The 17,661-nt window shown below is 40.6% G+C and overlaps 1 protein-coding gene across 1 annotated transcript in view; it reads right to left on the bottom strand.

The window, feature by feature from the left end:
* LOC132404528 (multiple epidermal growth factor-like domains protein 6) overlaps positions 1-17,661 on the bottom strand; it is a 413,466-nt gene that overhangs the window by 90,552 nt on the left and 305,253 nt on the right. The window contains exons 12-14 of the mRNA XM_059988705.1: positions 11,879-12,001; positions 6,782-6,949; positions 6,289-6,420 (exon numbers count right to left, since the gene is read on the bottom strand). Of these exons, the coding sequence (XP_059844688.1) occupies positions 6,289-6,420; positions 6,782-6,949; positions 11,879-12,001 (423 nt within the window). The remainder of the gene's footprint in view (positions 1-6,288; positions 6,421-6,781; positions 6,950-11,878; positions 12,002-17,661) is intronic.

Below are 17,661 nucleotides of genomic sequence, written 5' to 3' on the forward strand. Positions count from 1 at the left end.
AAATTTGAGAAGCAGAAGCTAAAATCAGATCTATCAGTACTACAATGGTGTACAGGGAATTGCAGAGGCATGAGAGAGGAGTCGGCCAGAATTGATTGGAAAACAACACTGGCAGGGATAGTGGTAGAGCAGCAATGGCTGGAAATTCTGACAGCAATTCAGAAGGCACAGGATATATACATCCCAAAGAGGAATTAGTATTCTAAAGGAGAGAAGACACAACAGTGGCTAACAAGAGAAGTCAACCCCAACATAAAAAACAAAGAGAGGGCATATAATACATCAAAAACTAGTGGGAAGTTAGATGATTGGGAACATTTTAATAACCAACAGAAGGCAACTAAAAAAGTCATGAAGAAGGAAAAGATGGAATACAAAAGTAAGCTAGCCAATAATATTAAAAAAGATACCAAAAGTTTCTTCAGACACATAAAGTGTAAAAGAGTGGCGAGAGTGGATATCAGACAGCTGGAAAGTAATGCTGAAGAGGTCGTAATGGGGGACAACAAAATGGTAGGTGAACTGAATAAGTACTTTGCATCAGTCTTCACTGTGGAAGACACGAGCAGAATGGTTGAAGTTCATCAGGGGTTGTGAAGTGTGTGAAGTTACCATAACCAGAGAGAAGGTTCTTGGGAAACTGAAAGGTCTGAAGGTACAGTACCTTTGAAAAGTATTCACCCTCCTTGGAAGATTTCATGTTTTGCTGTTCTGCAACATTGAATCAGAGTGGATTTATTTTGTTTTTTTTTAAATACTGATCAACAGAAAAAGACACTTCCGTGTCAGTGAAAACATCTCTACAAAGTGATCTAAATTAATTATAAATATAAAACACAAATAATTAATTTCTTAAGGATTCATCACCCTTTAATATGATACACCAAATTATCACTGGTGCAGCCAATTGGTTTTAGAAGTCGCATAATTAGTTAAATGGAGATCTATTTTTGGATACTTCTGTGCAGTCAAGGAGTTTTGAATGATTGTAGTAAAAACACACCTGTATCTGGAAAGTCCGCTGCTGGTGAGCCAGTATTATGGCAGAAACTACACCATGAAGACAGAATAACACTCCAAGCAACTCCACAAAAAGATTGTTTAAAAGCACACGTCAATCACCAAGAAATGGAAAGAATATGGCACCACTTTAAATCTATCTACAGCAGGCCATCCTCAAAAGCCAAGTGACAGTGCAAGAAGGCGACTCATGACGGAGGCCAACAAGAGACCTACGACAACTCTAGAGGAGTTACAAGCTTCAGTGGCTGAGATGGGAGTGACTGTGCATACAACAAACTGTTGCCTGGGTGCTTTACCAGTTGCAGCTTTATGGGAGAGTGGCAAAGAGAAACCCACTGTTGAAAACAACTCACATTAAATCTCGCTTGATTTTTCCAGAAGGCATATGGGAGGCTCTGAAGTCAGCTGGAAGAAGGTTCTATGGTCTGATGAAACCAAATCGAGTTGTTTGGCCATCAGACTAAAGGATATATTTGGCATAAGCCAAACACCAGACCACATCAAAAACACACCATCCCTACCATTAAGCATGGTGGTAGTTGCATCATGCTATGGGGATGCTTCACTGCAGCAGATGCTGCAAGTATTGTGAACGTAGAGGGTGAAATAAAGGCAGCAAAATACAGGGAGATCCTAGAGGAAAACCTGATGCAGTTTGCAAGAGAACTGCGATTTGGGAGGAGATTTGTTTTCCAGCAAGACAATGTCCCCAACCATAAAGCCAAGGCGATGCAGGACTGGCTTAAAAACAATAAAGTTAATGTCCTGGAGTGGAAGACTTCAATCCAATTGAGAATTTGTGGCTGGAATTGAAAAGGGCTGTTCATCCACAATCCGCATGCAATCTGACAGAGTCACAGCAGTTTTGGAAAGAAGAATGGGGAAAAATTGCAATGTCCAGATGTGCAAAGCTGATAGAGATCTATCTACACAGACTCAAGGCTGTAATTGCTGCCAAAGGTGCATCTACTAAATACTGACTTGAAAGGGGTGAATACGTAAGTAAGCAATAATTTTGTGTTTTATATGTAATTAATTTGAATCACCTTGTAGAGATCTGTTTTCACTTTAATATGAAAGAGTCGTTTTCTGTTGATCAGTGTCAAAAAAGCTTAATTAAATTCACTGTGATCCAATGTTGTGAAATAATAAAACATGAAAACTTCCAAGTGAAGTGATTACTTTTTATAGGCACTGTAGAAAAGACTCCTGGACCAGATGGTGTACACCCCAGAGTTCTGAGAGAGGTGGCTGAAGAGATCATGGAGGCATCAGTAATGATCCTTCACGAATCACTAGATTCAGGAATGGTTCTGGAAGACTGGAAAATTTCAAATGTTATTCTGCTCTTCAAGAAGGGAGAGAGGCAGAAGAAAGGATATTATAGGCCAGTTAGTCTGACCACAGTGGTTAGGAAGATGTTGGAGTCAATTATTAAGGATGAGATCTCAGGGTACCTGGAGGCACATGATAAAATGGCCATAGTCAGATTGGTTTCCTCAAGGGATAATCTAGCCAGACAAATCTGTTGGAATTCTTCAAAGAAATAGTAAGCAGGATTGACAAAGAATAATCAGTTGATGCTGTGGACTTGGATTTTCAGAAGGCCTTTGACACAGCGCCATACTTGAAGCTGTTTAACAAGCTGTGAGCCCATGATATTATTTAGCATTGATAAAGCAGTGGCTGATTGGCAGGAGGGAAAGAGTGGGAATAATGGGTGCCTTTCTAGCTGTCTACTGGTGACTAGTGTTACACAGGGGTCTGCACTGGGACCACTTCTTTTAACATGATATGTTAATAATTTGAGGGCTTTGTGGCCAGGTTTGAGGCTGCAGAAGGATGTAGACAGATTAGGGGAAAGGGCAAAGAAATGACAGGTGGAATACAGTGTTGGGAAGTGCATGGTCATGCACTTTGATAGAAGAAATGAAAGTGTTGACTAATTTCTAAATGGAGAGAAAATACAAAAAACAGAGGTGGAAAGAGACTTGGTAGTCCTCATGCAGGATTCGCTAAAGGTAATTTGCAGGTTAACCAGAGAGCAGTGAATCTGTGGAATTCTTTACCATAGGCAGCCAAGTCTTTTTGGATAAGTAAGGCAGAGGTTGATGGACTCTTAATTGGTCAGGATCTGAAGGGATTTGTGAAAGAAGGCAGAAGTTTGGGCTGAGAGGAAAATTGGATCAGCCATGATGAAATGGCAGAGCAGACTCAATGGGTCAAATGCCTAAGCCTGCTCCTATATTTTATGGTCTTATAGTCTTATTATCAAGTCAGACCCATGTAAATCTTCAATACAGCTTGCCCAGGAAACTGTTGAAATGACTTGCAGATAATTGCCTTTGCTTTGTAGTCATTTATGCTGTCTGATATAATGCATAGGAAATGCACTTATATGGATTTTCTTATTTAGAGTAGCCTGGAGTAAAAATTTGAAGAGATTATTACTCATTCCACATGTGGATATCAGAATAATTTTCAATTTCAAATGATTTAGCAAGGGCAGCTCATCACACATAATTAAAATCTCATACACAAACAAATATACTGAATTGATCTTTGAAGAACTGAGTTAGCTTTTAGTAATTTATCTCAGGATTTTCAAAGGCAATTATAGGTGTAGTACTTATAAACCGTGCAATTGAACCCAGTCATTTACATATTGGCAATTAAATATAACAAAATCCTCATGTTTATCCAAATACATTTGAAGTGGTCTTAAAATACAAGGCAAGGCAATTAGTCTGTGATTTTGTCTCTGTCTGTGGAGGCAAATTATATATCCCTGGTGTTTTCCAAGTTCAGTCACTTAAAACAGGTTTATACAATGGAGGCAGTTTGCCGCAGGTTAATTGATAGGCTGCCTTCGGAGTTTAACTCGTGTCTATCATCTGACAGTCAACACTAAGCCATGATATAGTCTTTGAGCTGCAGAACCATTAATGACTTCATTTCTCTCAACACTAAACTGATTTTACAACTTCCAAGTTAATTCACAAGAACTCATGTTCTTGATATTATATATTACTTATTTATTTATTGTTAATTTTTTTTGTGTTATACTTGTTGGCTTTTCTCACATTGAGTGTTTGTCAGTCTTTGTGTGGAGTTTTTTTCATTGATTCCATTGTATTTACTTGTATCTAGTGTGAATGCCCACAAGGAAATGAATCTCAGGGTAATATACAGAGACATATACAGATTTTGGTAATAAATTTACTTTGAACTTTGAAATTATATTTGGATGGAAGATTAACAAAAGATGATAAAATGAGATGATGAGTTTCAATTGGATATTAACTTACTGGAAACAAAAGTTATGCTTTTAAGAACTTCTTAACTACTTTTCATTTATATGTGGGATTTTTTTCTCCATATCTAAAGAAAGATACACCATTTGGTGAAAAGTCCAACATAGGTTAACCAAATTGACTTCAGAGATGGTGGGTTCGTTCTGAGAGAAGTCTTGGCCTATGGTCTCTTTAGAAGAATGAAAGGTGATCACCAGGCTCTCGAGTGTGGATGTAAATTTGGTATTTCCATTGGCTGGAGTGTTTGGCACTAAATTTTCAGAATACGGAGTTGACCACTAGTGTCTGACAGACCTTTTTCACCCAGAGGTGGAATCTGGAATGCAGTGCCTTGTGGGCAGTAAAAGCAAGTACTCTCACAACATTAAATAAGGATCTAGGCAATAACCTGTATTGCCAAGACATAGAAGTCTGGGAAGGCAAGGTTATTTAGATAGGTACTTGATGGTTGGTATTGAATAGTGGGACAAGGGGGTTGTTTCTCTTCTGTATGAAGTGAGATACTTCTTCATCTAGACAGTAGTTATTCTTTGGAAATGTCCATCTGAGAAAGCTAAGGATACTCAGTCACTGAGTATACTCCTGACAGAAATCAGTGAAGTTCTGCATTTTATGGGAATTAAAGAATATGAATTGGCATCCCTTACTATTGGAAAGTTGCCCTGAGGTAAGAAGTTATCATGTGTCAGAGCAGGCAAAGAGAGGCTGACTGGCCTACTCCTGGATCCGTTTCTAATTATTTGAGCAGCTCAGAGATTGTGTCAGGCTAATTTTAACATCAGAGGTTATTGATCACTGCATAATTGGTATATTTTTCAAGTAATAATGATTAATGCTGGTTGAACAGGGAATAATCTACAAATACCCTAAATCCAAGCAACAATCAATTGTAAAGTGTATATTTGTCCATTATAGATGAGTCATGCAGCACAAAAGAACAGGCATTTCAGCCCACTAAGACCCTGGCAATCATCAATCAGCCATTTACTCAAATCCTAAACTGGGAAGAGGCAGAGTGGAGTAATGATGGCGCTAAACAGCAACTCCTTTGCTTGCATCTTCAAAAACAGTGCTACTTCCTTCTTTAATATCTTTATTTTTCCCTTTCAGGGTTCTTTGGAAGACCCTGACCTGGAGTTACACACTGACTTTGGTTCTTTGTGGGAATGGGACCTGCTCTCTGGGTTTCATAACCGACCGTCGTTGTTCGGCATGCCAAGGGCTCGGCCTAAGAGTCCAGCTCGGCTTTAGAAGCCTAGGATCTCGGGGCACTGGAGATGGGTGGATCGAGGGTAGGTTTCATGGCAGGAGACCTGTGTGTCATCAGGGAAGTTGGGATATCTACTGTGTGCCCGAAGACCCAAGATCCTTGAGATCTTCTGGCACAGAGCTCGAATAAAGTGACATAATGTAAAGCAGCGAGTTTTTTGTTATGTCTCCCCGCTCGCTAGGAAAACGGAGACACTTCGTTCTCCCCTTTTTAGGGAGAGAGAAAGCTTATGGTATGTCATATACCGGGTGAAATGCAAAGTCTTTGGGGTAACTGCAAGTCTGTGTCTTTGCTATTGCTTTGCTCATGCTTGAGTACTCAGTGGCAGGTGCCATTGCTTTTTTTGTCGGTGGAGGGAGGGGGAATTGTTGCTTACGCATGGAAGGGAGGGGAACTGGGGGTGTACTTTGAAGTTCTAACGTTCAACTGTAGTTCATTCTTTGGGGCACATCTCTGTTTCCCAAACAGATGGTTGTGAAGAGAAGGCATTTCAGGATGTATATTGTATACATTTCTCTGACATTAAATTGGACCTTTGAACCTTTAATCACTTTCATTCTCCCTGTGAGCAGCTTCAAACTATGAGGAGGAGGAGGATGACTTGATTTCACAATTGTGCAGATGTAGGTTGTTCTGCTGGGTGCAATAGAAGGAATAAATGCTAGAGAAGAATTCACTTACTTTCATTGCAGATGAGACCTGCCCACCCTGCAGGGCAGCTGCAGCCATCTCCCTGGGCTTTGCAGAGGCCGCCATTCACACAGTCAGCACAGGTCAGGCTGCAGTCATTGCCAAAGGTGTTGTCCAAGCAAACTACAAGTGGAAGAAACAGCATTGGGACAAGACAGGGAGAAAAGTTAAGGGGGAACAAAGGACAGAGGTAAACCACAATCACTTTCTATTTGAAATATTACAAAAAAAATTAACAAGAGACTAAGAGGGCATAGTTAAGCTATGCAGTTACTGCCACAGATCACCAAGACTGTTTCAACAGATGTGCAAAGGAGACTGGTCGTGAGTTAGAGAAGGAGGGAGAAAATTTCAGGAAGAAGATGAGAGTGAGAGATGAAGAGGAAGTCAAAAAATACTGAGACTTAGGAAGGTGGCAGAGAGCGGGACTATGTGTAATTATTTTTCACTTTCAGTAAGTAACTAATTAATGGATGACACATACTGATTTTATGCACTAGTCTGAGTTCACTCCTCAAATCCTCCTGATACAAGGGTGTCAGTGAGGGGTTGTAGTGAAGAAGCTGTGGGGGTCCCCTCAACAGCATTTCCTGGAATCTGACCAGTTCTATTTCTTCCTCTTCATCAAAATCTTCAAATTCATCTTCAAGATCTGCAATATAAAAGTATCTTGTCAACTAAAAGGGAGGTTAGAAAAACAATTTATTGTTTAAATCTGACTGAACACATTTCTGGATCACGTTAAGCAATTCCAGTGGTAATACAGCTCATCAATCATTTAGTGATAAAAACAAGAGATTCTGCAGATACTGAAAATCTTAAGCACACACGAAATGCTGAAGGAATTCTGCAGATCTGGCAGCATTTATGGAGGAGATTGAGCAGTTGATGTTTTAGGCCAAGACTTTTCACCAGGTCTCAGAAACACATTGACTGTTTATTTTCTTTCATGGGTATTGCCTGACCTGCTGAGTTCCTCCAGCATTTGGAGTGTATTGTTCAATCATTCAGCTGCTCTGACTCAGCTCACTGCTGATGGTATACTGTGGTAGCTTATGATTGTTATGTAGTATCAATCAGATACATCCCAATGAGAGGGAGCATTCAACAACTACATCATATAACAATTACAGCACAGAAACAGGCCATCTCGGCCCTGCTAGTCCGTGCCGACTGTTTACTCTCACCTAGTCCCACTGGCCCGCACTCAGCCCATAACCCTCCATTCCTTTCCTGTCCATATACCTATCCGATTTTACTTTAAAGGACAATACCGAACCTGCCTCTACCACTTCTACTAGAAGCTCGTTCCACACAGCTACCACTCTCTGAGTAAAGAAATTTCCCCTCATGTTACCCTTAAACTTTTGCCCCTTAACTCTCAACTCATGTCCTCTTGTTTGAATCTCCCCTACTCTCAATGGAAAAAGCCTATCCACGTCAAATCAATCTAACCCCGTCATAACTTTAAATACCTCTATCAAGTTCCCCCTCAATCTTCTACGCTCCAAAGAATAAAGACCTAACTTGTTCAATCTTTCCCTGTAACTTAGGTGCTGAAACCCAGGTAACATTCTAGTAAATCTTCTCTATACTCTCTCGATGTACTATCACAATGAAAAGCCTGGTCAAAAGAACTAGTTTCAAGGAGGACCATAATTGAGATGTAAGAGGTGGAGAGGTTCAGGAAGAGAATTCCAGTGTTAGCTCTTCAGCTACTGATAGTATTAATTTAAAATTTTAAATCAAATACTTAGAAAGAAGTAACATTGGATTGGAAAACATAGGGTCTCTGTAGGTAGAGTTTGGAAACTGCAAGGGTAAGAAGATCCTAATGGGAGTTACATACAGGCCTCCAAACAGTAGCCAGGATGCTGGATACGAATTACATAGTGAGATAGAAAAGACATGTAAGAAGAGCAATGTCACAATAGACATGGGGATATCAACATGCCGGTAGATTGGGAAAATCAGGGTGGTGCTGGATTCCAAGAGAAGGAATTTGTAGAATGCCTATGAGATTGATTTTTAGAGCAGACTGTGAGCCCACTAGTAGAAAGGCAATTCTGGAATTAGTGTAATGAAGCAGATTTGATTAGGGAGCTTAAGGTAAAGGAACCTTTAGGGGACAGTGAACATAATATGGTAGAATTCATACTGCATTTTGAGAGTGAGAAGATAAAGTCAGATGTATCAGAACTGCCATGGAATAAGGAAAATTACAGCGGCATGTGAAAAGAGCTGGCCAAAGCTAATTGGAAGGGGACACTAGCAGGAACGGTGGTAGAACAGCAATGGCTGAAGTTTCTGGGAGCAATTCTAAAAGTGCAGGAAAGATACATCCCAAAGATGAAGAGGTATTCTAAAGAAAGGATGAGATAACAGTGGCTGACAAGGGAAGTCGAAGACAGCGTAAAAGCAAAAGAGAGGACATACAATATAACAAAAGCTAGTGGGAAGTTAGAAGATTGGGAAGCTTTTAAAAACCAACAGAATGCAATAAGAAAGCCATAAGGAGAGAAAAGATGAAATTTGATGGTAAGCTAACCAATAATATAAAAAAGGATACCAAAATTTTTTTCACATATATAAAGTGTAAAAGAGTGGTGAGAGTGGATAACAAATGCTGTAAGATGAAGCCCGAGAAGCAGTAATAGGGGCAAAGAAATGGCAGATGAATCTGTTAAGCATTTTGCATCAGTCTTCGCTGTGGAAACACTAACAGAAATTCAAGAGTTCCAGGGGCAGAAGTAAATGTTGTTGCTATTACTAAGGAGAAGATGTTGGAAAGGTCAAATGTCTGAAGGTCCATAAGCCCCATGGACCAGATGTAATACACCCCAGGTTTCTGATGGGGGTAGCTGAACAGATTGTGGAGGCATTAGTAATGATGTTTTAAGAATCACTAGATCCTGTAGTGGTTCCGCAGGACTAGAAAACTGCAAATGTCACTCCACTCTTTAAGAGGGGCAGGATATAAGAAATTATAGGCCAGTTAGCTTGACTTCAGTGGCTCAGAAGATGTTGGACTCTATTATCAAGGATGAGATTTTGGGATATTTGGAGGCACATGATAAAATAGGCAAAATCAGAAGGGGAAATCTTGCCTGACAAATCTGTAGGAATTCTTTGAGGAAATAACAGGCAGGATAAACAAAGGAGTGTCAGTGGATATTGCATACCTCAATTTTCAGAAGGCCTTTGACACAATGCCAGACATGAGGCTGCTTAACAGGATAAGAGCCCGTGGTATTATGGGAAAGATACTAGCATGGATAGAAGATTGGCTGACTGGCAGGAGACAAAGAGTGGGAATAAAGAGGGCTTTTTCTGATTGGTTTTACACTGGGGTCAGTGTTGGAACTGTTTCTTTTCATGTGGTATGTCAATGATTTGGATGACAGAATTGATGCATTTGTGACCAAGTTTGCAGATGATACAAAGATAGGTGGAGGGGCAAGTAGTGGTGAAGAAGCGGGGGTCTGCAGAGGATTTAGACAGAAGAGGCAAATGGAATATAGTGTAGGGAAGGGTATGGTCATGCACTGGTAGAAGGAATAAAGATGTGGACTATTTTCTAACAGTGAGAAAAATATAAAATCAGAGGTGCAAAGGTCCTGGGTGTCCTTATGCAGAATTCCTTAAAGGTTAACTTGCAGGTTGAGTCAGTGCTAACAAAGGCAAATGCAATGTTAGCATTCATTTCTTGAGATCTAGAGGGTTAGAATACAACAGCAAGGATGTAATACTGAAGTTTTATAAGGCATTGGTCAGAGTGCACTTGGAGAATCGTGAGTAGTTTTGGGGCTTTACCGAGGAAAAGATATGCTGGCATTGGAGAAGGTCCAGAGGAGGTACATGAGAATGATTCTAGGAATGAAAGGGTTAATGTACGAGAAGCATTTGATGACTCTGGGCCTGGACTTGTTAAGAGTTTAGAAGAATGGTGGTGGGGAGGGGGGGGGGGTCTGATTGAAATCTATCAGATATTGAAATACCAAGATAGAGTGGAAGTGGAGAGAATGTTTCCTATAGTGGGTGAGTTTATGACCAGACGACAGAGCCTCAGAGTAGAGGGATGTCCATTAGGAAAGAGAAGAGGTGGAATTTTTTTTTGGCCAGAGGGAAATGAATCTGTGGAATTCATTGCCACAAATGGCTGTGAAAGTCAAGTCATTGAGAATATCGAAAGTGGATATTGATTAGTTGGGGCATCAAAGGTTCTGGGTAATAAATCAGCCATAATAGAATGGTGCAGCAGACTCCATGAGTTGAATGGCTTAATTCTGTTCCTATATTTTATGGTCTAACTCTTATTGGGGAGCCTAAGCCTGGGGATACCAGTTCAGTAAGACAACCATTATAATACCATAACCCATCAGTTAACTCATGAGATTTTTAAAAAGCTAACTATGAAATAACCAGACTGTTAAAAGAAACAATGCAGACTTTCAGGGAAGGGAATGTGCTGCTTTATCCAGCTGTGCAGAAATTGGATCACACCTGTTCCCAATACTCTGAATGATTATTGCATTTAAACACTAAAGCCAGAGGATTCACTGCCTAAGATTTCCAAAGTTGGCTAAAATCCAAAAGCAAAAGAGCATGAGGACCCTTTACAACCAGAAACAGTCCCAAAAACAGGGCCTCTGTGTCTCCCAATTGCAACACACTCAATTTAACACGACTCTTGACAACCTGTATGGGATTGACCGAGGCACAGCAATCAGAGTAACACATCCACCTCAGTCAACCTTGCAGACTCCACCTTACAAACATCTGTGTGGTGATATATATCAATCACCAAGCAGGGTGATGAGAAGCCTTTTGAGAGCACCACCACCTGCAGGTTCCCTTCCAAGTTACACACCGGCCTGTTTAGGAAATACTATTCCACTCCCTCATCATTGCTGGATCTTCATTCTGAAGCTCTCTACTGGTCACCAGTGTGGGATACCCTTCACCACAAACACAGGAGGGCTTTGAGAAGATGACTCACCTCCACCTTCTTCAAATTTTTAGGAGCGGGAAACAAAGTTCCCTCTATTTCTTCTTACAGCTACATGGACTGACCATTGCTCTGAACAGGAAATTTTTACGCAGCCTGAAAACTGTGGCACTTTAATAAAATATTATATAAAAGAAAATTCCAGCTGTGCAGCAACAAAGGCTATGTGCATGGGAGCATTTAAGTTACTGCACAGTTTAGAACAAACTGTGGTGGGAAATCAACTCTCACAACCTACATCCTCCAAGTAAATGAAAAGAAACTCCTGCACATTAGTTCGTTATTTCAAATATCCTGTCTGAATTTTCCCAAAATCACATTTTGTTTCTTCTGATTTTGGCCATGAGAAAGAACATTTCAGACCATGTTTTACCATGTTTATGTGAATTGTTAAACCAGTTCAAACATTCAACAGAAATCCTGTCAACAAGACACACGGAAGCTAGAGGCTTAAGAGTAAATACCTATTATAAAACTTGTAACATCCACAGCTTGAGACTTCTAACAATGTATTCTCAGAAATCACAGTTTAATGTTTTCTGTAACCCGCATGTTTTGGCTGTCTTTACTCACAAATACAGCTCTTCCTGTCTGTATCCAGCTTATATCCTTCCTGGCATGTGCACTGAAAGGATCCACGGATGTTTATACACAGATATTCACAACCAGCATTGTCTGCTGAGCACTCATTCACATCTGGAAACAAAAATCAAGACAGAATTTAACTGACATGCTAACTGATTTTTGGGATCAGATACAACCTACGTAGAAGCGCCAACTAGAATAACAGCATAAGAAATAGCAACAGAAGCAGGCCCTTCGGGGTCAAAATCTCCCAAAGTTCATCACCCACTGAGTGAAGAAACTTCTCTTTTTATTTTAGACCTAAATAGCCTTCCCATGAATCTGAAACTGTAGACCCTGGTCCCAAAGGAGAAACACCCTCCCTTGAGCACATTGAGTTCTTTAAGAATTTTGAAAGCCCCAATGAGATTCCTATTCTTTGAAGTATTAAAGATATAGTCACAATTTGGTGAATCTCTCTTCAAATAGCAAATTCACTATACTCCATTCACTATACTCCTGTTTTTTTTTGACAAGTACACCTCTTCTATGGAATAATGAGTTGCTGAGTAATAATTAAACAAAATCAAGAAAAAACTGAAATAATATTGGTTGGTCCCAAAGCCAAAATGAGGTGAACTTCTTGATAAACTTGGCTCTCCTTGTAAAATCAGAAGTAACAACCATGGGTTTCATCCTTGATTCAGATTTGAATTTCAAATCCCATATAAAGAAAGTGACCAGAGCAGCATTTTTGTACTAAACAAATATTGCAAAGATACATCGCTTCTGTCACATAATGATGCTGAAAAATTAATTCACACCTTTATATCGAATAGACTAGATTACTGCAATGCAATTTTTACTGGGCTTCTAAAGCAATCTATTGACAAACTCCAGCTCATTCAGAAAGCCACTGCAAGACTCTTAAACAGGACCAAGATAGGGGAACATATCACTCTTATACTAGCTACTCTGTGTTGGAGGGGTTCCCAACCTGGGGACCATGGACATCGCGGTTAATGGCAGGGACTCATGACATAAAAAGTTTGGGAACACCTGCTGCATTGCTTTAACAGTGGTCAATCGGATTTTGGAAGTTTCACCCAGGTCGAGGAGGAGAGAGCTTTAAAATCAGCTCTTCATAGCTGTTTTCTTTTGGAGCTCGAACAGCAGGATTCATTAGCAAGGTCAAATAAAAAGAAGGCAGGGTCAAGCTGATTGGCCACTGTTGGAGTGGGACAGTATTAGAGTGCAGAGACTTTTGGTTTTGGCGTGGGCAAGTTAAGTCTCTAGTAAGCTTTTTCTTGCTCGTTCTTCAAGTGCAAGTGCATAGATAGGACAGTAAGAGTGACTCTAGTGGCTATGTTTTGTCCTCTGTGTCAAATGGGGGAATTCTGGGAGACCTCCAGCCTCCCGGATTAACGCCTCTGCACCAGGTGCACTGAGCTGTAGCTCCTCAGAGAACATGTTAAAGAGCTGGAGCTGCAACTCAATGACTTTTGGCTCACAAGGGAAACTGAGGATCTGATGGACAGGAACTACAGGGAGGTGGTTACCTCTAGGTTGCAGGAAGCAGATGAATGGGAGACTGCCATGAGAAGAAAGGGGAATAGGAAGCCAGTGCAGAGTACTCCTGTGGCCATTCCCCTCAATAACTGGTATACAGTTTTGGATACTGTGGGGGTGGATGAAATAATGGGGGGGGGGGGAGAGCCACAGCAACCAAGTCTCCAGCACTACCTAGAACTGTGGCTCAGAAAGGAAAGGGGGCTGAGGAGGAATGCAGAGATAATAAGAGATTCTATAGTTAGAGGAGTAGATAGGAGAGTCTGTGGGCGCGAGAGAGAGACCCAGATGGTATGTTGCCTCCCAGGTGCCATAGGAAGGAGAAGCAGACAATGGGCAGAATTGTAGTCAGTGGGATGAGATGCAGTGTAAAATGGGGACAAAATTGAAAAGAGTGACATATACAGGACTGAAGGTGTTATATTTCAATGCACGCAGTATATAAGGTAGGTGAAATAAGGTAGAGATTGGCAGGTATGACATTGCGGACGGAGTCATGGCTGAAAGATTGTAGGTGGGAAATTCATTTCCAAGGATATACAATCTATCAAAAGGACAGGCAGGTAGGCAGAGGAGAAGGAGTGGCTCTGCAGATAAAAAATGAAATCAAATCTTTTGAAAGAGGTGACATTGGATTGGATGATGCAGAACCCTTATGGGTAGAGTTAAGAAACTGCAAGGGTAAGAAGACAAGGATGTGCTGTATAGATTACAGGGGGAAAGAGAAAATGCATGTCAAAAAGGCAATGTTACATTAGTCATGGCGGGGTTTCAATATGCAGATAGATTAGGAAAATCAAGCTGATGATGGAGCCCATAAGCAAGAATTTGTGGAATGCCCCAAGGTGGCTTTTTGGTGCAGCTTGTGATTGAGCCCCCGATGGGATTGGGCATTGTGTAGTGAACTGGATATGATTAGGACTATTAAGGTAAAGAAACACTTGGGAAGCATGATAGAATTCATCCTGCAATTTGAGAGGGAGAAGCTCAAGTCAGATGTACAGTATCAGTATTACAGCGGAATAAAAGGAATTACAGAGGCAGGAGAGAGGAGCTAGCCAAAGTTGATTGGAAGGGGACACTATCTAGGATGATGCCAAAGCAGCAATGGCTGGAATTTCTAGGAGCAATCTGGAAGGTCTAAAGAAGAGGAAGTATTCTCAAATCAGGATGACACAACTGTAGCTGACAACAAAGTCAAAACAAACATAGAAGCAAAAAGGAGCGGACACATAATACAGTAAAAATTAGTGGAAAGTTAGATGATTAGTAAAATTTTAAAACTCACGGAAAACAATTAAAAAAACATATGGGTGGGGGGGAAGATGGAGTATAAAGCTAGCCAATAATATCAAAAATGATACCAAAAGCTTTTTTAGAGATAAAAAGAGTAAAAGAGTGGCAAGAGTAGATAATGGACCGCTGGAAAATGATACGGGAGAGATCGGAATAGGGACAAGGAAGTGGTGCATGAACTAAGTAAGTATTTTGTCTTATTCTTCACTGTGGAAGACATTAGTTGTATGCCAAACATTTGAGTGTGTCAAGAGACAGAAGTGAGTGCAGTTGCTAATTCTAAGGAGAAGGTGCTTGGGAAGTTTATAGGTCTGAAGGTAGATAAGTCATCCGGAACTGATGGACTACACCCCAAGGTTCTGAAAGAGGTAGTTGAAGAGATCGTGGAAGTAATGATCTTTCAAGAGCTCCAAAAGACTGGAAAATTGCAAATGTCACTCCACTCTTCCAGAAGGGAGGGATGCAGAAGAAAGGAAATTATAGGCCATTGAGCCTGATCTTAATGGTTGTTAAGATGTTGGAGTTGATTATTAAAGGATCTGGTTTTGGAGTACTTGAAGGCACATGACAAAATAGGCCAAAGTCAGCATGATTTCCGTTAGCAAAAATCTTGCTTGACAAGTCTGCTGGAACTCTTTGAAGACATAACAAGCAGATAGATAAAGGAGAATCAGTGGATGTTGTGTACTTGGATTTTGAGAAGGCCTTTGACAAGGTGCTACAAATGAGGTTGCTAAACAAAATAAGAACCCAGGCTATTACAGGAAAATACTAGTATGATAGGGCATTGGCTGATTGGCAGGAGGCAAAGAGTGGGAATAAAAGGAGCCTTTTCTGGTTGGCTTCAGCGGTCTGTGTTGGAACCACTTCTTTTTATGTTGTATGCCAATGAATTTGATGATGGAATTGATAACTTTGTGGCCAAGTTTGCAGATGATATGAAGATAGGTAGAGGGGCAGGTAGTGCTGAGGAAGCAGAGAGGCTGCAGAAGTATTTAGACAGATTAGTAGAATGGGCAAGGAGATGGCTGATGGAATACAGTTTTGGGAAGAGTATGGTCATGCACTTTTTTAGAAGGAATAAAAGCATGGACTATCTTCCAAGCAGAGAGAAAATTCAAATATCCCAAATGCAAAGGGATTTAGGAATCCTCATGCAGGATTAACTTGCAGCTTGAATGGGTGGTGAGGAAGGCAAATGCACCATCAGCGTTCATTTCAAAAGGACCAGAATATAAAAACAAGATTTAATGCTGAGGCTGTACAAGGCATTGATGAGTTCTCACTTGGAGCACTGCCAGCAGCTTTGGGCCCCTTTTGTAAGAAGGGGTGTGCTGACATGGGAAAGGATTCGCCTGTACTCACTGGAATTTAGAAGAATGAAAATGATCTCACTGAGACCTATTGAATGTTGAAAGACCTAGATAGAGTGGACGTGAAGAGGATGTCTTCTTTGATGGAGGAGTCTAGGACCAGACAACACAGCCTCAAAATAGAGGGACATCCTTTTAGAATAGAGATGAGAATGGATTGCTTCAGCCAGAGGGTGGTGAATCTGTGGAATTCATTACCACAGGCAGCTGTGGAGGGCAGGTCACTGGATCAACTTCAGACGGAGGCTGACAGGTTCTTGATTAGTCAAGGTGTGAAAGGTTATGGGGTGAAGGCAGGAGAATGGGGCTCAGAGGGAAATGGATCAGTCATCATCAGAATTGATGTACCGAGTAGCCTCATTCTGCTCCTATGTCTTATGGTCTAAAAGGAAAGCCTACAGCCACTGAAAATAAAGAGAAGAAAACTGGAAAAACTCAGCAAGTCAGGCAGCAACTGTGGAAAGAGAAACGGTCAACATTACAAGTCCACAACCCTTTGTCAGAATGTTCATCCTCCAGGTTATTACAGCACACTTTTTATTAGTCCCTGTGTAGGTTAAAATCTCCTATGTTACTTATATTGCACCAATCTTGAATTTCCTGATTTATACAGTGTTTCAATTATTTGGTAGCCTTTGATAAACTATGTTTTTACTTTATTTTGCCCGTCACTATTTCTTAGATCAACACAATTTGATTCTAGTTCTTCATCATGATTTGTCGTGCCAAAGTCATAAGATAATAAAACCTGTGAGAAGAATAAGGCCATTCAGCCCATAGAGTTGGCACCACCATTCAATCATGGCTGATTTATTGTCCCTCTCCACCTCATTCTTCTACCTTCTCATCTCATTTTCAACTGAGAAGTTATACTCCTGTACCTAATAGAATGACTACTGAGTGTATGCTTGGGGTCTCCTCCACTTCAATGTTTGACAAGTTGTGCATTCTGAGATGCTTTTCTGCCTACCACTGATGTAAGGCATGGTTACGTGAGTTGCTGTCACCTTCCTGTCAATTTGAACCAGTCTGGCCATTCTCCTTTCACCTCTCTCATCAACAAGGCATCTTCACCCACAGAACTGTCACTCAAATTCTCTTTAAGCTCCAAGAGACTGTTGTGCATGAAAATCCTAGGAGATCAGCATTTTTTTTTACAATATTCAAACTGCGCTGACTGACACCAACAATCGTTCCAACATCAAAGTCACTTTGATCACATTTCTTCCCCATTCTGATGTTTGGTCTGAACAACAACTGAACCTCTTGACCATGTCTGAATGCTTTTGTGTATTCAGCTGCTGCCACATGATCGGCTGATTCGATTTTTGTCTTAACAGGCAGGTGCACAGGTGTACCTAATAAAGTAGCCACTGAGTATATAATGTCAGCAACAAAGAAATTTTTTAAAAAATACTGTTTATCATCTGAACAAGTATTCAGAAAACATACAGTCGATAACATGGCAAACTCTCATGCTCAAAAAGCCTCTGAGTCAAGATATATTACTTAATTTCCTTCTTTTTATCTACTATAGCTATAAGTTAATGACAT

This window comes from Hypanus sabinus, chromosome 2 (genome assembly GCF_030144855.1).
Source record: "Hypanus sabinus isolate sHypSab1 chromosome 2, sHypSab1.hap1, whole genome shotgun sequence".
Taxonomy (NCBI): domain Eukaryota; kingdom Metazoa; phylum Chordata; class Chondrichthyes; order Myliobatiformes; family Dasyatidae; genus Hypanus; species Hypanus sabinus.